At 47.0% G+C, this 22,140-nt stretch overlaps 1 protein-coding gene across 2 annotated transcripts in view; it reads right to left on the reverse strand.

The window, feature by feature from the left end:
• Positions 1-432: 432 nt before the first annotated feature.
• Positions 433-22,140, reverse strand: part of LOC134983035 (V-set domain containing T-cell activation inhibitor 1-like) — a 106,864-nt gene continuing 85,156 nt past the window's right edge. For both annotated transcript variants that reach the window (XM_063948733.1, XM_063948734.1), the window contains exons 6-7: positions 18,995-19,051; positions 433-7,702 (exon numbers count right to left, since the gene is read on the reverse strand). In XM_063948733.1, the coding sequence (XP_063804803.1) occupies positions 19,017-19,051 (35 nt within the window). In that variant the 3' untranslated portion in view covers positions 433-7,702; positions 18,995-19,016. The remainder of the gene's footprint in view (positions 7,703-18,994; positions 19,052-22,140) is intronic.

The following is a 22,140-nucleotide window of genomic DNA, read 5'->3' on the forward strand; positions in this document are numbered from 1 at the left end:
TCTCTCCCTCCCTGACACCCTTTCTCTATCTCTTTCTCCCCCCTCCCGAGATCCTCTCTTTCTCCTCTCTCTCTCCCCGCCCCCCCTCTGTCCCTGACTCTCACTCTCTAATTCATCTTTATTAGCAGGGGCCCATACACCTTTGTTGCCTGGGGCCCCCACTAGCCTTAATCTGGCCCTGCCCAGCACCTCTGCAGCGCACGCATCATTGACACAGGCACAGATAGTGTGACACCCTAAAGTAGGTTTCACTGAAGTCAACAATTTACAGGTAAGTATCAGTAAATCTAACCCTCTGGTTTAATGTGTTACTTTATCTTTTCTGGTGTTCCTCACCTGGACCTAGTGTCTGTAGCTTCTAACAGGCATAAGTTTCACCAGCAACTCACAATATAGTTCAGGATATATTGCACACAGACATTGATTACACAATTTCTCTATATGAATTTTTATTCTACTGAAACACTGCTAGAAGTTTTTCTCAGCTGTAGAAATTTGAGATTATCTCATATACTGGCAATTTAGATTTACCTCAATACGTATGCTTGTCACATACCATTTTCATGCAAAGAACAATAAAGCACAAGAAACAATGGGGGTCATTCCGAGTTGTTCGCTCGCAAGCGGATTTTAGCAGATTTGCTCATGCTAAGCCGCCGCCTACTGGGAGTGAATCTTAGCATCTTAAAATTGCGAACGATGTATTCGCAATATTGCGATTACACACCTCGTAGCAGTTTCTGAGTAGCTCCAGACTTACTCGGCATCTGCGATAATTTCAGTGCTTGTCGTTTCTGGTTTGACGTCACAAACACACCCAGCGTTCGCCCAGACACTCCTCCGTTTCTCCGGCCACTCCTGCGTTTTTTCCGGAAACGGTAGCGTTTTTTCCCACACGCCCATAAAACGGCCTGTTTCCGCCCAGTAACACCCATTTCCTGTCAATCACATTACGATCGCCAGAACGATAAAAAAGCCGTGAGTAAAATTCCTAACTGCATAGCAAATTTACTTGGCGCAGTCGCAGTGCGGACATTGCGCATGCGCATTAAGCAGAAAATCGCTGCGATGCGAAGATTTTTACCGAGCGAACAACTCGGAATGACCACCCATATTACAAGTTACAAAACTGCCTGGTTGGACAGAACCAGCTACACTTCATTATACAGCAGGGGGCGTGGCTATGATGACACGATTCAACAGGAATTGCGTCATCGCCTGCCCGGACCACCCACTTTACTCGCTAAGTGGGCGGCCGGGCAGGGGGGGACCCCTGTAATTGGGAGACTTGCCTGCTCTTCCGGGGGGCCGGGAGGGTCACCCGATTTTCGGGAGCCTCCCGGCCATTCCGGGAGAGTAGGCAAGTCTGGCACACTATTTCTAGGCAACTGTGAGTCTGTCTAGCTAGTCTGGATGTAATATTACCTGATTGTACTGTAGGTGCTATTTTCTTAAAGGAGGCTCTCTGCGATACCCACATGACTGTGTCAGGCAATAAGTAGGTTTACAACTGTATCACTTGATCCTGACTCATCCTTAAACCCAATGTAGGCAGCTAAGGTGTCTCTGTCCGTTATGAGCAGTCTCTCTATCTCTGGAAGGTTTTGCGATGAGTAGTTGGTGTAACAGGGTTACTGACCTGGACTCCAAAAAGGTTACTGTACTCAATTGTTACATGTACACTGTCTGACTGGGAGCAGTACATCGGCTGCAGGCCCCTGTGATATTGAGTCCTGAATCCTATAAGCTGTCTGTGTAACTAAGACAGTATTGTTCCTTACTGCGCGACAAAGTTCTGGCTGTGTGCTGAGAAAACTGCAGCACGTGACTGTCTGCTTCTGCGCAGAGGTGCTTACTGCTATTTGATGGCTCTTATCAGTCTCATAAAGGGTGTTATTACTATAGAAACTGGCTAATTTACTGTATAAAACTGTGATCTCTTGTATACCAGGGAGTCTGTGACGGGGAGTGTGAGAATGTATAGTCTGCAATGGGGCTCCTGGATCTCACTAGAAGTGGCTATTTTGCCTCAGGCCTGACGTAATCAGCTCACCACTCCATAGACACTCTCTTTGTCAGCTGCTGGACTCTGATTTATTGAAGATCAGGTAAGGAGTCTCCTTTGGTCACCATGTACACCACCAAATCAGCTCAGCACCTTCTGCTCCTCGGTCCTGTTCCACTCTGCCCATCCTCCTAAGATGACCAGCGCCCAACGGCCAACAGACTCGCCACACGGCGGTTAACTGTCCAAGCGCATGACAGCTATAGCGTAGAAAATGTTCTTAACCCTTTCCTTGCTGAAGTCTCAAAGCATTTAGCCAGGCTGCATTTTGTAGAGGGGGGAAAAAGGGCGCAGAAATAAGTTAAATGTCCATGGCAACTCTGATGGGGTGTCACAATAGGACCCTGGGTCATAAACCTGGAAGTCCTATCATTTGTGATTTTATTCTTGCATATGGGGTTAGTAAACGCTGATATGCATGTGGTGAGTGTCTCCGAGCTATAGTACATAGTCCCCATAATAAATAGCAAGAGAGAATTCCTGTTATACTAGTATGCAAAACTGCATATACCCCGGACTGATCAATCATGTAATTAATAGAAGTGATCACAACATCCTGTCATTAAAATTAGGGCTGGATTAAAACCTTTAGAGGCCCTAAGCAGTTAAGATTTTGGTGCTCCCGTACAGTATATATCTAATTCAAAAATTAGAAATGTGCGCCAACTCCACGTGTTTTGGTTTTGGTTTTGGTTCGGGTTTTGGTTTTTGGATCTTTTTTTTTTTACATTGATAAACACAGCTAACATCATAGAATTTCGGGGTGTTTTTGTTCCCACAGTATTATTAACCCAATAACATCCATTTCCACTAATTTGCAGTCAATTTTAGCCAACTAACAGCTCACAATATTGTTCTCCAATACCGCCCAAGGGCTGCAGCGAGCCGGCTGGTTACTAAGCGACAGAGCAGCGGCACAAACACACCGCAGTGTATAGCACTTCTATGAAACCTTGCCACACAGCAGTGGCAGATAATAAAGAGTTACAGGGACTGACACTTTTGTTTTTAAATAGTGGATTTTAGAAGAGGAATGGATCTGAAATTCCCAGTGTCTATAGGCGACCAAGCCGTTAAAATGGTTGAATAATTCTGTTTTTTGGGCATTTAGGTTTCTTCTAATTTGACATGGGGGATGATTCAGATCTGATTGCTGTCCTGCGTTCAGATAGTCGCCGCCTCCAGGGTGAGTGTATATTCGCAGTGCAAGTGTGTGATCCTATGTGTATGCAGAGCTGCAAAAATCCACTTTGTGCAGTGTGAGCGCAGCCCAGGACTTACTCCTCCAGTGCGATGAGAAGAGGCTGATCGGGGCCGGAGCTGACGCCACGCACCCTCCCTGAAAACGCTTGGGCACGCCTGCGTTTCTCCGTACACTCCCAATAAACGGTCAGTTACCACCCAGAAACGGCCTCTTCCTGTCAATCTCCTTGTGAACGCCCGTGCGATTAGATTTTTCGCAGCATCCTGTTGCTGACCGGCGATGCCCTTTGTTGTTGTCCGACGCACGTGCGCATTGCGGTGCATACACATGCGCAGTTAGGACCTGATCACCCGCTGTGGGAAGACACACAGCAGCAATCAGGAATGAGTCAGGCCCATGGTCGGCACAGGTGCAATCGATTATAAAAACAAAACAAAGCAATACTTTTTCTATTTACGTCATTTAAGGTCTGCGAGCGTGAGTGTGCAGACTATGTTAAAATGTTATAGAAGCTCAATCGGGAGTAATTTGCCTTTTGGAATAATTGTGTGGTATGGTAACTGCACTGCCGGTGATCGGAGTGCCTTAGCGCATATTATAAGAACCGCCAGCAAAACCATTGGCGTGCGGTTGCCGACCATTCAAGAGCATTACAGTCTTAGGGCTTTGAAGAAAGCTGGGAAGACTATATTAGATCAGAGTCATCCATTCACGTTTTGCTTTGTTCAAACTTCCATCTCAGAAGAAGTTTAAAACATTTTTAACACACACAGGGCGTTGAGAAATAACTTTTTACCATCTGCAGTGCGTATATGTTAAACATATGAATGTATTTTTTGAATGAATGTGTGAAATGGATGCTGTCACATTGCTATTGGGCTGCTGATGTACAAATGTAATTTTGTCTCTCAACATGTTTGGCTGATGACAATAAAATAACTTTGAACTTTGTGGCTGAAGTGCTTGGTTTGTTTGAACCCCCACAAAACAATGGACTTAAGGCATCTAAGCTAACAGCTCTGCAGTTGCAAGTTGTCATCGTCACTACCATCCTCATAATCATCCTCATCAGTGTGTTCATCATCCTCACACAATATTAATTCATCCTCGCTGGAATCTACCATTACAGAAGTCTTTGGCATAACTGCCAGGAAAGGCCTTCCTCGTGGAATTTCCAGTTCATTTTGATAAACATCATCTTTTCCACATTTTGAGGAAGTAGCCTCCTACGTCGATTGCTCACAAGGTTCCTGGCTGTGCTGAAAACTCTCTCCGAGTACACACTGGATGGTGGCCAGCTTAAGTAATGCAAAGCTAGTCTGTACAAGGGTCTTTAAATTGACCTTTTTTCCTTCCAGTAGTCAAAGGGACTGTCTAACATGCCTATTTGTACACTGTCATTAAAATAATCCTACACCATTCTACGGATGGTGACCATATCAGATGGAGTTACGGTAGAGGTGTCACTAATTCTGGCCAATTCTTTTAGACCCAACAAGATGTCAAAATGTTGTGTTGACTCCTCGGCATCACCACTGGGTCTCTTGGGAAAGCTGAGTTTTTACCTGACAGCAGTTACCATAGAAACTGATGGTAGAGACGTCATCGTGTTATGTACCACTTGTTCTGACAGCTTGCACCCCAGGAGCTCTTTGCATCTCCGAAGATCTGGGTCAGTTGGAAAGAAAGACACAACATACAACTAAAACCTAGGATCAAGCACAGTCGCCAAAATGTAGTGATCCAATTTCAAGATATTGACAATCCTTGCATCCTGGCAAAGCGAAAATCACTTTGTTTCATCTCCTCTTTCAATTTCTCTAGCTGTTTTTTTCAAAAGTCTAATTAGGGGAATCACCTGACTCAAGCTAGCAGTGTATGAATTTACTACACAGGTGGCTACTTGGCAGAATTTCAGCCCCTTGCACAACATGTAAAGTATTCTCCACTGCGCTGCACTAAGGTACATTCCCCCTCCTCTCCCAATGTTATGACTTGCTGTGTTCCTTTGGTTGGATTTTTGCTGTTCCTCCATGCACTGAAGCATGTAAAGGGTCAAATTCCACCTTGTTACCACCTCTTGCATCAGTTGGTGGCAGGACAAACTGAACTGTTCTTGCAGAGGCTGCAATCTTCTGCATGCAGCTGCCCATAGCCGAAAAAGTCCAAAAATGTACCCGCCTTGCTCAAATTCCAAAGTGAGGCAAAACACATCTTCACAGCATTAGATATCACCTGTTTGGATTCAATATAAGTCCATCCCATGGTGATTCAGGCGCCGTTTCACTCTGGAGGTCCGACGGTTAGGGTGTAGGCCAGAGGTTCCCAAACATTTTATAATCAAAGCGCCCTAGAGCACCAGGATTGTTTTCACGGTGCCCCTAGGCCAAAAGTTCTTATTGAGAAATTTGGGAAAAAATATTAAATGAGGTAAATTGTGTTTATAAGTCTTCCTTAAGTTCAGTTGTGTGGTGAGGGACGGGATTTGCTTCTATTTGTCCACATATTTTATGACTGGCAGCCACCAGCACTGGTTTTGTCTGTTACATTGACTATAAATAATTTGAATTGGTCCTGGACCCCAATCCAAGGCACCCCAGCAAGTGTCCCGAGACACCCCAGGGTGCCAAGGCACACAGTTTGAGAACCACTGGTGTAGGCAGACAGCACTCTTCCTGAAAGCAACTTTTAGTTGCAGCTAAACTACAGCACAGTCTCGCACTACTGCACAAGTCTGTAAATAAGGTAGGGGCACTGTGTCTGTGTGGAGTGGACTCAGGGAGTGAGGAAGCTGTGTTCAAGGCTCAAGCAGGTGCAGTGGGCACTTTGTCTGTGTCACACTGTCTGTAAAAGAAAAAAAAACTACTGTTTGTGGTGGTCACTTGCGTCACTTCTTAAAAAGAAATAGAAAAAGAAATTGTGGGGATGAGCAGCACAAGTATAGCTGGTGACAGAAATTGAGGATGCCACTGTGGAAGTGCAACAGGATGCTGGAAAAATGTGATGCCGTTAATGAGGAGGTTGATGATGAGGATGTTATGAAGGCATCTGTTCCATTTGTGAGGCCAAAGGTCGTAGAGGTAGGGACGTTAACCATCTAGGCACCTCCTCCATGTTACATCATTTGAGGCGAGTTCCTGACATTTTTCATGGGGCCCCTAAAAGGACTGAGGACCATAGGCCAGTGCCTACTTTGCCTATTTGGTAATCCGCCACTGTCTATCAGTGAGATCAGACTTCACAGTTTAAACAAAATTAATGAAAAAAAAAATGGTATTCTTTAGCTGACGTTACCCATTAGAAGCCTATGGGCTTCATTCTGCATTTCGCTCTGAGAGGGATCCAATTTGATCCCTCCCAGCACCCCCCACAGAGGGCGTCTCACACAGTTCATACGCAGAAGTGCTCCCTGGTCTTAAATCTGGCAGTCCTGTGATCACAAAGGGCAGCTCTTATCTATTAATTAATGTCGGTATGTACCTGATAACGGTCAGGTAATGTTACCTGTTTTGACCATTTTTATTTTAATACAATTCCAAAACCAAAACACACAAGGAATCCTGGGTAAAACCAAAACCAATGGCAAAACACGAAAATGGTTTTAGAGACACAACCAATACTAAAAGCAAAACACGGAGGTCTGCGCACATCTACAATAATTATTTACATTTTTCCCCAGATTTTACATAATTGTTCCAACAAATTACGGATACCGATATATTGTCAGTCAGTTCTAATGATGATACAGGTGTAAAAGCAACTATGGGTGTGCAAAGTTGTGATTGCGGATTGTGAAAATATTAATGAACACACGCACATGCCTTTAAAGAAAAAATACAGAGAACATTGGGCCTTATTCAGCGTGGATTGAGACAGAAATTGTGATTTTCTCAGAACTGCTTCTGCTAAAAATCGCGTGTGAAGAGCCGCCCAGAAAGGTAAAAGACGCCAAACGATGCAATCCCAAAATTGCGACGCATACGCAGATATCAACCACTATCGACAATTGCGGTTGACCCAGGGCTACTCAGAATGAGAATACGGTCGCCATGTTTTTAGTCGCAATCCATGTCAACTAACATCAGATACACGCCCCAAAAACAGTTGTTATCCGCTTTTGTTTTTCCAACCACTCCTCACAAACGCCATGTTAATACCCATGAACAGTCAATTCCTGTCAATCAAATTGCGATAGCATGTCACTAATTTGCATCACAATTTAGCCTTCGCACATGTGCAATGAGTTCGCAGCGCATGCGCAGTCTGCAGATAAATCGCCAGATTTGCGATTTCACAATTTTTGCAACTGAAGCTGAATAAGGCCCATTGTATTCAATACAGTTTCTCTACATGTTCTCAATGATCCCGTAGGGGGAGAGGAAAGCTGGTGCCAGGAGCAATCAATCAGGGAAGCCAAATCCTGGGAACAAAACCTGCAAAGAAAGGTAAAAGAGACAAAAAATTATTATTATTTACACAAAATAGTAAAAGAGACATAAACAATATATCCAACACACGGGTGATTCACTATGGATTGCAAAAGCGTGTGATCAAACTGAAAGCTAAATTGCAGTGTAAAAATAAAGCAGCCAGTATTTACCCAGCACAGAAACAATATAACCCACCCAAATCTAACTCTCTCTGCACATGTTACATCTGCCCCTCCCTGCAGTGCTCATGGTTTCCCTATTAGTGTGCTTTTTTGGTTTGCATAGTCACCTGTGCTCAAGCATGGATACTCTTAAAGCCACCACCTCCTGACAGGACACTGAACAGCCAGACAGAAGTAGCACAATGGCCGCAGCCGCCGTCCAATCGGGGACATGCAGGAGTTGGCCAAACGGTATTAGTTCCCTCAGAGCAATACACCCCACCACACTGACTGGCGTCCCCTTGCCCCCCACCCCTGTACCGGCGCGTGTTTGCACACTATGTTGCTGCACTTGAATAAAATAAAATATAACTTCCTAAATGACAAGGGAGGCAGGTGGCTTGGTGCCCCGAGTCCGCCTCTGCATATATTTATTAGCAGTTTCTTATATAGCGCAGCATATTCCGATGCACTTTACAATTAGAACAACAGTTATAGAACAAAACTGGGCAAAAGACAAACAGACATAGAGATAGGAGGGCCCTGCTCGCAAGCTTACATTCTATATATACATCGTTGCTGTGTCACTACCACCACACATCTGATAAAGATGAAATGCGCGTGAGACAAACTCGTCTACGTTTAAAGCGCTCCCGGTAGCGTGCGCACTGTGCGAGCGGGCTCCTTAAGTGTAACAGGTGTCCATGCCATCTTAAGAATTTTCAGATATCTGTATTATTTTTCAGCGATATTTCATTGGTAAAATAAATATTACTCAGATAAATAAGTATTTTGCGCTTCAGTCTCTGATATGTATTTATTTCCATTGGTTGTATTAATCTATACTACAGATTGAAGGAATTGGTAGACGATAAGGAAATAAAAATTTGTTTTTACTACAGAAGATATTAAGACCTCAGGTGATCGGGTGAGCTCCTTGGTGATCCGGTCAGCTGATCACTGTGCTCCTGCTCTGTTACCCCAATCATCTGATTGGTGCTGTAAACGGAGATGCCGGCCAGGAGATTCACAGCATCTCAGTTCACAGGCACAGATCAGCTGACCGGGGTCACAGAGAGAAGGAGCCGGACACTGATCCCAGGGTGAAGCAGCGTGCAGGTAAGTTTTATTTTATTATTTTTTATTCAGTGATCCGCCTGTGGTCTATTTACACACACGAGACTGATCACAGGCGCCGGCTCTGAGCTCTGTCAGCGCAGAGCAGGAGCAGGGAAACCGGAGGGAAGCCTGCATAATGCCATCTGAAGATGACGTTATTATCACAGTGCTCCCTATGATGCTTTTTAACAATTTGATTTTAGTACCATTACAAGTATGGGAAATGCGATCTGCTTACTAAAACAAATTGTGATATTAAGGGCTTGGAGAAGAATATTAGAAGTTATCCTCCAATTGCCCATTAGTACTTTTGTGTAGTACTAAAATAATGTTAAAAGGGTGTACAAACACCAGCATAATATTGATAAATAGGGTCGTATGAGAGGCCCGGGGAACTACAAACTGGAGGCTCTCTATTGTAAAGGCAATCATATAAATTCTAATATACACTGCCCAAAAAAATAAAGGGAACACTTAAACAACACAATGTAACTCCAAGTCAATCACACTTCTGTGAAATCAAACTGTCCACTTAGGAAGCAACACTGATTGACTATCAATTTCACATGCTGTTGTGCAAATGGAATAGACTACAGGTGGAAATTCTAGGCAGTTAGCAAGACACCCCCAATAAAGGAGTTGTTCTGCAGGTGGTGACCACAGACCACTTCTCAGCTCCTATGCTTTCTGGCTGATGTTTTGTTCACTTTTGAAAGCTGGCGGTGCTTTCACTCTAGTGGTAGCATGAGACAGAGTCTACAACCCACTCAAGTGGCTCAGGTAGTGCAGCTCATCCAGGATGGCACATCAATGCGAGCTGTGGCAAGAAAATTTGCTGTGTCTGTCAGCGTAGTGTCCAGAGCATGGAGACACTACCAGGAGACAGGCCAGTACATCAGGAGACGTGGAGGAGACCGTAGGAGGGCAACAACCCAGCAGCAGGACCGCTACCTCCGCCTTTGTGCAAGGAGGAACAGGAGGAGCACTGCCAGAGCCCTGCAAAATGACCTCCAGCAAGCCACAAATGTGCATGTGTCTACTCAAATGATCAGAAACAGACTCCATGATGGTGGTATGAGGGCCCGATGTCCATAGCTGGGGGTTGTGCTTACAGCCCAACACCGTGCAGGACGTTTGGCATTTGCCAGAGAACACCAAGATTGGCAAATTCGCCACTGGTGCCCTGTGCTCTTCACAGATGAAAGCAGGTTCTCACTGAGCACATGTGACAGACGTGACAGAGTCTGGAGACGCAAAGGAGAATGTTCTGCTGCCTGCAACATCCTCAAGCATGACCGGTTTGACAGTCGGTCAGTAATGGTGTGGGGTGGCATTTCTTTGGGAGGCCGCACAGCCCTCCATGTACTCGCCAGAGGTAGCCTGACTGCCATTAGGTACCGAGATGAGATCCTCAGACCCCTTGTGAGACCATATGCTGGTGCGGTTGGCCCTGGGTTCCTCCTAATGCAAGACATTGCTAGACCTCGTGTGGCTGGAGTGTGTCAGCAGTTCCTGCAAGACGAAGGCATTGATGCTATGGACTGGCCCGCCCGTTCCCCAGACCTGAATCCAATTGAGCACATCTGGGACATCATGTCTCGCTCCATCCACCAACGCCATGTTGCACCACAGACTGTCCAGGAGTTGGCGGATGCTTTAGTCCAGGTCTGGGAGGAGATCCTTCAGGACACCATCCGCCTCCTCATCAGGAGCATGCCCAGGCGTTGTAGGGAGGTCATACAGGCACATGGAGGCCACACACACTACTGAGCCTCATTTTGACTTGTTTTAAGGACATTACATTAAAGTTGGATCAGCCTGTAGTGTGTTTTTCCAATTTAATTTTGAGTTTGACTCCAAATCCAGACCTCCATGGGTTAATAAATTTGATTTCCGTTGATAATTTTTGTGTGATTTTGTTGTCAGCACATTCAACTATGTAAAGAACAAAGTATTTAATAAGAATATTTCATTCATTCAGATCTAGGTTGTGTTATTTTAGTGTTCCCTTTATTTTTTTGAGCAGTGTATATATATATATATATATATATATATATATATACACATGGTATATATAGTGGTGAGAGGGCTTGTGACTCACCACAAGTGCCCATATTCCGGTGGGATCAACTCCCTTCAAAAGGTGAAGAAACAAGACCTGTACATTCTGCACCTGCAGTGGAGATTTATATAACTGCGGGCTTTCTGGATTGCGCAGCTGCAAGAACGAAGTCCGGGTTTTCTATCTCACCCAGAGCCAGCAGGAAGTCAGAAGCATGAGAGGAGTTTAAAAGTCCCATTCACCCACTGCACGGGGCACTGATGCCTGTTAGAGGCCAGTGAGTAGGGTGCAGTTCTATAGTGCAAGGGACTAAGGATGTTGGCTGTTCCAGGAGAGCATGATGGATGATGGCAGCAGGTCATGGCAGCAGAATAACTGATAAGCATGAGGAGTGCTAGAACCCTTTAAGTTTGTTGTTTATTTTAAGTTATGTATCTGTGTGACCAGGCACGAACCTGTGCAGTGTCTTATGCCAGTAAAAGACACTGTGTTTCAACGGAAAACCTGCCTTGAGTCCTTATTTCCAGTTACCGTTTTATATATATATATATATATATATATATATAATATATATAGCGTATATAGCATATAGGTACCCTGTACAAGGGCAGACACAGCACTCCACGGACTTAGAATTAGTGCAAATCTGTATTAATAGTTATCAACATTTTTATGACCTCTTTGGGTCTTTTCCTCATGATATAGATTTACAGTCCATGGCCAAATGTCATTAGAATTAAATGGATAGGGGATTTTGTATGCAGACACCTGAGTGACGTTTAAAGTAAAATTCTGAACATATACAATAGTAGTGAAGGTCACCGTAGGGCAGTTTTGTAGAAAAAACATTTAAAGGTTTTTTTTAAGCTACCTGTCGTCACATCTGGTGGCAGGGAGAAAGAAGGGCGGATGTCCAGTGGCCAGCAACCCGCTTAGCTAGATCTCCACAAAGCTAAACTTGCAGGGCCAATTCCCTTTAGACAGCAAGTGTACTTTACCGGGCCCCAACTAAGAAGACAATGCTGACCAGAGCACGGCCATGCAGCCAATGCCACTGATCCTGGATGGGTTGAAATAAACCTGAACCATGCATTGCTAGTCAGCGCACCCAAATGAACAGAACTTTTTAGTAACCACTGGACTGCCGTCCTTTGCCACCACCAAACGGACCAAAAACCCACCACCATACCTAAACTTATCAACCAAAAACCTCAAAAATATCTTCCAAGAATAAGGCAACACCCGGATCAGACAAATAAACACCATCCGGACGAAATAAATGATCATTACGAAAAATAATATGAGGATGCTCCACAAAACAACCACCAATGCCGCCATCCTCCTGGACACTAGCGCATTAACTCCTCCTAGCCTTGTCCATGATGACACCCAACACATCACCTCTCCACAATTGTCTGAGAATAATACAGGACCACAACCGCTGACACCATGGCCACCATCCCAAAATAGCCTCCAGGTCACGCACCATGTCAAAATGAAGGGACAAGTAAGATCTGGTACCCAGGTTGCTCCCTCCCAGATGGATCACCAGCACCACCAGGGGACCAAAATCCGCAGCCACAGACTGGCACAAAGGTGAGTCCCATCTGAAACCATTATGGCCCATCCAGTGCATCAAAGACCCCGCCACAAGCACATTCTCATCACAAGGGAGAGTGCTTCGCCCAATATACAAAAGAATGACCCACAAACCAAATCGGGCAGCGATCTAGCCAGACCCCTGCAAACAAAATACGTCAAGCAGCAGAAAAACTAACTTTGTGGGTGGGGAGAGGAAGGGAAACAGCTTGACCAGGAGTAAAACCAATTAAAACCTGCCCAGAGTGCAAAGGTCAATCAGACTCCAAGTTCAGGGGGAAAAAAACTAATCCCCCAGGACCCCCGCCACGAGCGGTGACAAGTGCCCGAAGCTGCATAATAACAAACTGTAACTCTGAGCCCCCCCAGACAAACAGCAATGTAATAAAGGTACTGCTTGTAAGCCCCAGATTTCCAGTGCCCGAGAGTTCGAATCTCTGTCGTCGACAAAGGCTGAGATGCGGCAGCAGTGGCCACCCCAATGTGCAATGAGTAAGTACTGAAGTCAGAAGGAGACAAGCCCACAGCCCGAATACACTGCATGAATACACTCCAAAACTGGTAAATCATCAAAGCGAAAGCATCCTACTGCACAAGCCAGGCCCCAGGATCCACCAGGACAGCACGAAACTCTACCGACAGAGCAAGTGGGCAAATGCAGGCATTGGGGGAAGGCCTCAACGACACCCATCTGCCTCAGCCACACTGATCCGTTTTGAAGTGATGAGCATGAGTGCGACACAATACCGCATCTGCAATCAGCACGTGAGCACCAACAATGGTGGCACGGCGCGTTTGGACTGAGCAACTAAATCGCCAATGCGAAAAGCTCATGAAATGCCATCACAAAGGCATGCCAAAACAAAAGAGATTCAAAAAGGGGAAGAACGAACAAATCAAGGAGCAACAAGATCGGGCGCCGACGATCCGGAGCCCTTAAGGGCCCTATGGACAACAAAACTCTTAGTAAAATTGTGTAGACTGCACAAATGCAAAAACAAATAAATACCAGCCAGCTTCATTGGGACGACAGCCCTGGAGTGACCAGAAGTATGCAGCAAATGAATGACATCAAGAATTAGTGCAATGCCTTACCGCCATGCTGATAACTCTGCAAGAAGGAACTCCACTGGCTCCAAGTAGCCCTGTACGCCCGCATGGTCCCAGGTGCAAGAGAATGGCAAGCTAGCCCCTGGTCTGCTGCCCCCTGGCCCAGTGACTGGCTAGCAGAGGGTCTGACCAGGAATCTTCTTTTGTTGGAGCTATTCCCGATTGTAGTCGCCCTGGAGGTGTGGGATGTGCGCTTGTGTGATCAGCATGTTGTCTTCTGATACTTCACGCCAATAACCTGTGACCAACGAGAGGGATAAACGTCACCAAGTAAAGCAGCAGCCAGGACAAAAGCCGGCGAAAACGATGCCATTGAAAATGCAACAAAGCGTCCGCAATGGAATTGTCCATGCCAGGCACAAACTGAATGTTAAAATGCAGGCAGAGCAAGACCAACCGTGCCAGCTAGCAGGCGTAAGATGGGCAACGAGGAGGACCGCCGGTTGTTAATGGCGTGAAGTATCAGAAGACAACATGATTATCACGCAAGCGCACATCCCACAACTCCAGGGCGACTACAATCGGGAATAGCTCCAACAAAAGAAGATTCCTGGTCAGGCTCTCTGCCAGCCAGTTAGCGGGCCAGGGGGTAGCAGACCAGGAACCCTCCAGATAGGCTCCAAACCCTGCAGACCTGGCCGCATCAGTGAACACACTAGACACAGGAGGGGACCGCCAAAACGGCGTGCCATTAAATTCCACCGAAAACGTATCCCACACTCAGAGATCCTGATGGATCTCGACCAAGAACCGAATAAAGTGGTGTGGCCTGCGCACACTCGCAGTAACAAAAAATCCTGCCCATGGGTATGAGACGGCACAGAAAATTACGCTACAAGTCAGCAACCTTTACGGAACCTCTGTACCAGTTCAGGTTATCCTTCTATTATTAGGTCTGCTACTATTCATATTAATCAGTGATTCATCTTCATTATCAGGATCTGCATTTCCTGAATACCGGTCGTTGTCGTCCTGATTGCATATGACCCTGTGTCTGCATTACCAAGTGGAATTCCTTGTTTGTTTCTGTATTTCATTTATTAATATACTTCAAGTTACTGCTACATTGCTTGGTGGTGTTTCAGGATAATCCTAACCGGCCCTCGCACTTCTCTGAAGCCCAAAAAAAGGAAAACAGTAACTGAGCGCAACAAGAAGAATCAGCCGGGCCCACACACAGGAAGTCGTTGAGGTAGCGAGCCTCCCCATAATCCCCGGTGTCGACTGACACGTGCTAGTGCAAAAAAGAACAGATTGTTTTTAAAAAATGCGCACGAAACTGAACAACATATGGGCAGGTTCTTGTCGATGTAGAAACCTTCCTCCAGTCTAATGCTCATGAACCTGAAAGACTCAGGGTGCAGAGGCAACAGGCGAAAGAAGGACTCTACTTGCCAAGCAAAGCCCCTGGACCAGCAACCCGAATTATGTTAAGGGAGGCATCAAAGACTGATAAGTCACCCTGGACAACTCTTCAGGAATGGCATCATTAACCGACCTACCAGGCAGATGGGTTAGGTGCTGGATAAGTCGAAACTTACCCGTCACCTTCAAAACCATGCCCACTGGGGACAGTACCATGTCAGTTAAAGGGAGCACAGAAAAGGGTCCAATCATGCGGCCCAATTCAACCTTCTTCATCACCTTGTCCTTCACCACCTCTGGCATGTCCACAGCAGAACGCAGGCTCTCAGGGCAGCTAACAACAACATCACCATGAACAGGAAGACCATAACCGACAACGGAACTATTCAACAAAAACTCAGTGTCTTTACATAAAGGATACCAAGCCAACCTTGTCCGCATAGCATCCACGCAAATTGGAGATGTCCGTCCCCCCCTCGCAGGTACTGCAGTTCTAATACCCTCTACTGCACTGCCAGACATCCCATGGAATTGCTGATGGGAGGACCCACAGTCAGCAGTCCCTGATAACCTCCATCCACCTGAGATCTCTGGCGCCCGCCCCTTAGCTGCGCACGCACCTCACCATCCTGGGGTGCTAGGCCTGGGTAGTTGCGCTGTCGGCGGCCCAAATCAAAAAAGGTGGTATCAGTATCAGAAGAAGGCCCTGGGTGTGGAAAAGACACCGGAGCCCTCCTGCAACATGAGCGTCTACTGCTTCCTGCCTCCAACTGGACCGATTCGTCAACCCGACATCCTGTGGATCTGTGCCAGCCGACCGCCCCGAATGCCGGGCAGGATGATGAACGGTGATGACTAGAGGTAGCCTCCCGCAGCGAATTGGCAAACAGGGCCGGAGGACCAGCAAGAAAGAGACAGGTAAAATAAATAGAAAGGAGAAAGGCAGAAGAGAATAACAAAGGAAACTGAAAAGATACACTAAAAGTATAGATATTCACAAAACACATCTGCTCCAGTCAGGAACAAATGTAAAAGTGGCTGATCCCTGCCTCAGCACACACACAAAATGGACGCCACACTGGCACACTGTATATAAAGGTTAGTACTATGTGGCGTAATGTGTATAAGGGACTCTGCTGTGCCATGGAATGTGAATAAGGTTGTACTACGGAATTGGGGGTACTATTGTGTGGCCATGCCCCATTCTTGGATACGTGACTTTCGGGTGCCCTGTCCCTATTCATGTGAGGGGCACCAGTGCTCCCTCTGGCACAGGGCACATAAATGTCTAGTTACGGCTCTGTCTTCCAGTACCATCAGAGGCATCGAGGTAGAACAGTGCCCCGTCCCCACTATCAATTTTACACAACACTTCAAACGTTTTTTATTTTTTGTTTTGACTGACAAAGGAGACTTTCATTGTGTTCTCCCAGTGTGTAGCCAAGTGTCTCACACACATCTCTATAGGTTACACATTGACAATTGTTGATGGTTTGTAAGTCATCAAAAGATGTAGGTCGTCTAATTATGTGAAGTAATCTTATGTAGTAACATCCAAAGTTACTAACGTGAACACGTCCCAGAGTTTCACTTAATCTCATTTCTGGGACTCCTTGTACAGGTGCACGTCATGTCACTTCCACACCTCTGAGAGGCGTTCCATGTGTCACATTTGGGCACTTCTGAGTATAGCGAGGTCCGGGCGAAATCATCATTCTGGCAAAGTGCAAGGAAAGCTGTTACAGCCGTCACTGGCGTATTAGTGATGCGCTCCTGCAGGTTCCGCGCTGACCGTTCTGTAAGTGAGCTGCGAAATGAATCACCGCCGGATGGCGTGTCGGTATTGGTCGCCACACTGTTGCTTATGGAATTCAAAACTACGGTATCGGGCATGTCGCCTGCTACCGTAGTTTTGAATTCCATCGGCATAGCTGATGTTTGCACCATCCTTTTGAATGACCGCTGCCGGGCCACTGTCTGTATGCATGTACTGGCAGATAAACAGTACATCCGGAAAGTATTCACAGCGCTTCACTGTTTCCACATTTTGTTATTTTATAGCCTTATTCCAAACTGGAATAAATTAACTTTTTCCCTCATAATTCTAGTTGTTTATTTTTAATAAATTTGCACAAGTCTCAAAAACACTTTTTTCACGTTGTCATTATGGGGTATTGGGGTTCATTCCGAGTTGTTCGCTCGTTGCCGATTTTCGCTACGAACTTAGTAGATTTACTCACGAGCGAACAACGTTTTTTCCACGCTGAAGTGTTCGTAGTGTGATTGACAGGAAGTGGGTGTTTCTGGGCGGCAACTCAGCGTTTTCACGGCGTTTGCGGAAAAACGCAGGCGTGCCAAGGAAAAACGCGGGACTGGCTGGAGAAATGGGGGAGTGGCTGGCCGAACGCAGGGCGTGTTTGTGACGTCAAACCAGGAACGAAACTGACTGAACTGATCGCTATCTGTGAGTAAGTCCGGAGCTACTCAGAAGCTGCTAAGAATTATGTATTCGCAATTCTGCTAATCTTTCGTTCGCTATTCTGCTAAACTAAGATACACTCCCAGAGGGCGGCGGCCTAGCGTGTGCAATGCTGCTAAAAGCAGCTAGCGAGCGAACAACTCGGAATGAGGGCCCTTGTGTGTAGAATTTTGAGGGGAAAAATTTATTTATTCCAGTCTGGAATAAGGCTGTAACATAACAAAATGTGGAAAAAGTAAAGCGCTGTGAATACTTTCCGGATATACTGTACCTAATAGACTCTATGATGATATGGGCGCAGAACATCTTGCCCGGGAGAGGGGAGTATGGTACAATACGGGCATTCTCAGCCGTGACCTGCAGACCCCCAGATATATGAATCTGAGCAGTTAAGCCGCCGTCTGCAGGGGCTCACCGCCTGTAGGGAGGGTATGCATTTCTGTTATGCTGTGTCTCGGTTGGGAAGGGGTTTGGGATAATTTGTGGTGCATTTTTGTCTTTCATCCAAGGTGAACACTGATTTATATGACCGCATGGAACTTATTTTTAGCAACATTTTCATTACTGTCTGTCTTACGTTTTGTACTGATGATCCCCCATGATCCTGACAGTGACAAACTGCGTGACACAGAACAGAAGAGCTCTGCACTGGCGGCACGTTCCCCTGTATGTGGCTGTGGCCTCCCGTCCACCCGCCACCTCCTTCCCTGCAGCCTGGACAGTCACTGAGTCCATTGCACACAGCGCCGGCGGCTGCGACCACTGTCAATGTCTGTGTGCAGGCTGCAGCACTGCAGATCGGATTGGTAATAAAGATGCAGTCTGTGGCAGGAGGCACTTTTGAGAGGGGGGCCCAGGGATACTTGACCCCAGTGCCCCCTCTTACCCAGGCCCTGGCTACAATGACACTATTCAGCACGAATTGCATCATCGGCTGACACGGATCATCCGCATTACTCTGGAAGTGGACCAAGTGCAGCTGCCGGCAGACTCGAATGCTCTTCCGGGCGGCCATGATTCAGGAGTCTCCCAGCCATACTGTGACTTACCTTAAATAAAACTCACTGCTCATACTATAAATGCGGTCAGGTAACATTTGCTCTGCTCTGACACTACAGACATAAAGACAGTGTCATATTGTAGCGATGTGGGCCCCTGGAAACATTATTCTACGACACACAAGTACTGACGCGTTTCATGGGACTGGGCCATTGGTTGCATTATACTGTGGTGTGAAGGGATCGCGCATAATAATAAACATCTAGGTCAATCAACTAACACGGCAGCAATCATTAATATAATCAGATACTGTAATAAAGTGCGGAGAACAAGCAATGATGCTAATATAACACTGGGGATCTAGAAAACAATACATCTACACAATATCATCATCATCTTACCATATTGCCTAATGTCCTGTCGTCACAGCTCATCAAAGGTCACCGCGCTATGTCCATCTGCAACACAGTAATGACAAGCGGCTCACACACACCCTGACACATCAATATCACCCTCACATCCCAGCAACACAGGAATGACACGCGGCTCACACACACCCTGACACATCAATATCACCTGCACATCCCAGCAACACAGGAATGACACGCGGCTCACACACACCCTGACACATCAATATCACCCGCACATCCCAGCAACACAGGAATGACACGCGGCTCACACACACCCTGACACATCAATATCACCCGCACATCCCAGCAACACAGGAATGACACACGGCTCACACACACACACTAATACATCAATATCACCCGCACACACACACCCTGACACATCAATATCACCTGCACATCCCAGCAACACAGGAATGACACGCGGCTCACACACACCCTGACACATCAATATCACCTGCACATCCCAGCAACACAGGAATGACACGCGGCTCACACACACCCTGACACATCAATATCACCCGCACATCCCAGCAACACAGGAATGACACGCGGCTCACACACACCCTGACACATCAATATCACCCGCACATCCCAGCAACACAGGAATGACACACGGCTCACACACACACACTAATACATCAATATCACCCGCACACACACACCCTGACACATCAATATCACCCGCACATCCCAGCAACAGAGGAATGACACGCGGCTCACACACACCCTGACACATCAATATCACCCGCACATCCCAGCAACACAGGAATGACACACGGCTCACACACACACACTAATACATCAATATCACCCGCACACACACACCCTGACACATCAATATCACCCGCACATCCCAGCAACAGAGGAATGACACGCGGCTCACACACACCCTGACACATCAATATCACCCTCACATCCCAGCAACAGAGGAATGACACGCGGCTCACACACACACACACTGATACATCAATATCACCCGCACACACACACCCTGACACATCAATATCACCCGCACATCCCAGCAACAGAGGAATGACACGCGGCTCACACACACCCTGACACATCAATATCACCCGCACATCCCAGCAACACAGGAATGACACGCGGCTCACACACACCCTGACACATCAATATCACTCTCACATCCCAGCAACACAGGAATGACACGCGGCTCACACACACCCTGACACATCAATATCACCCTCACATCCCAGCAACACAGGAATGACACGCGGCTCACACACACACCCTGACACATCAATATCACCCGCACATCCCAGCAACACAGGAATGACACGCGGCTCACACACACACCCTGACACATCAATATCACCCGCACATCCCAGCAACAGAGGAATGACACGCGGCTCACACACACCCTGACACATCAATATCACCCGCACATCCCAGCAACACAGGAATGACACGCGGCTCACACACACCCTGACACATCAATATCACCCTCACATCCCAGCAACACAGGAATGACACGCGGCTCACACACACCCTGACACATCAATATCACCCTCACATCCCAGCAACACAGGAATGACACGCGGCTCACACACACACCCTGACACATCAATATCACCCTCACATCCCAGCAACACAGGAATGACACGCGGCTCACACACACACCCTGACACATCAATATCACCCTCACATCCCAGCAACACAGGAATGACACGCGGCTCACACACACCCTGACACATCAATATCACCCTCACATCCCAGCAACACAGGAATGACACGCGGCTCACACACACCCTGACACATCAATATGACCCTCACATCCCAGCAACACAGGAATGACACGCGGCTCACACACACACCCTGACACATCAATATCACCCTCACATCCCAGCAACACAGGAATGACACGCGGCTCACACACACACTGATACATCAATATCACCCGCACATCCCAGCAACACAGGAATGACACGCGGCTCACACACACACACTGATACATCAATATCACCCGCACATCCCAGCAACACAGGAATGACACGCGGCTCACACACACCCTGACACATCAATATCACCCTCACATCCCAGCAACACAGGAATGACACGCGGCTCACACACACCCTGACACATCAATATCACCCGCACATCCCAGCAACACAGGAATGACACGCGGCTCACACACACCCTGACACATCAATATCACCCGCACATCCCAGCAACACAGGAATGACACGCGGCTCACACACACCCTGACACATCAATATCTCCAGCACATCCCAGCAACACAGGAATGACACGCGGCTCACACACACCCTGATACATCAACATCACTCGCACATCCCAGCAACACAGGAATGACACGCGGCTCACACACACCCTGACACATCAATATCACCCGCACATCCCAGCAACACAGGAATGACACGCGGCTCACACACACCCTGACACATCAATATCACCCTCACATCCCAGCAACACAGGAATGACACGCGGCTCACACACACCCTGACACATCAATATCACCCTCACATCCCAGCAACACAGGAATGACACGCGGCTCACACACACACCCTGACACATCAATATCACCCGCACATCCCAGCAACACAGGAATGACACGCGGCTCACACACACACCCTGACACATCAATATCACCCGCACATCCCAGCAACAGAGGAATGACACGCGGCTCACACACACCCTGACACATCAATATCACCCGCACATCCCAGCAACACAGGAATGACACGCGGCTCACACACACCCTGACACATCAATATCACCATCACATCCCAGCAACACAGGAATGACACGCGGCTCACACACACCCTGACACATCAATATCACCCTCACATCCCAGCAACACAGGAATGACACGCGGCTCACACACACACCCTGACACATCAATATCACCCTCACATCCCAGCAACACAGGAATGACACGCGGCTCACACACACACCCTGACACATCAATATCACCCTCACATCCCAGCAACACAGGAATGACACGCGGCTCACACACACCCTGACACATCAATATCATCCTCACATCCCAGCAACACAGGAATGACACGCGGCTCACACACACCCTGACACATCAATATCACCCTCACATCCCAGCAACACAGGAATGACACGCGGCTCACACACACACCCTGACACAT

The sequence above is a fragment of the Pseudophryne corroboree genome (assembly GCF_028390025.1).
Source record: "Pseudophryne corroboree isolate aPseCor3 chromosome 2 unlocalized genomic scaffold, aPseCor3.hap2 SUPER_2_unloc_1, whole genome shotgun sequence".
Lineage (NCBI taxonomy): Eukaryota > Metazoa > Chordata > Amphibia > Anura > Myobatrachidae > Pseudophryne > Pseudophryne corroboree.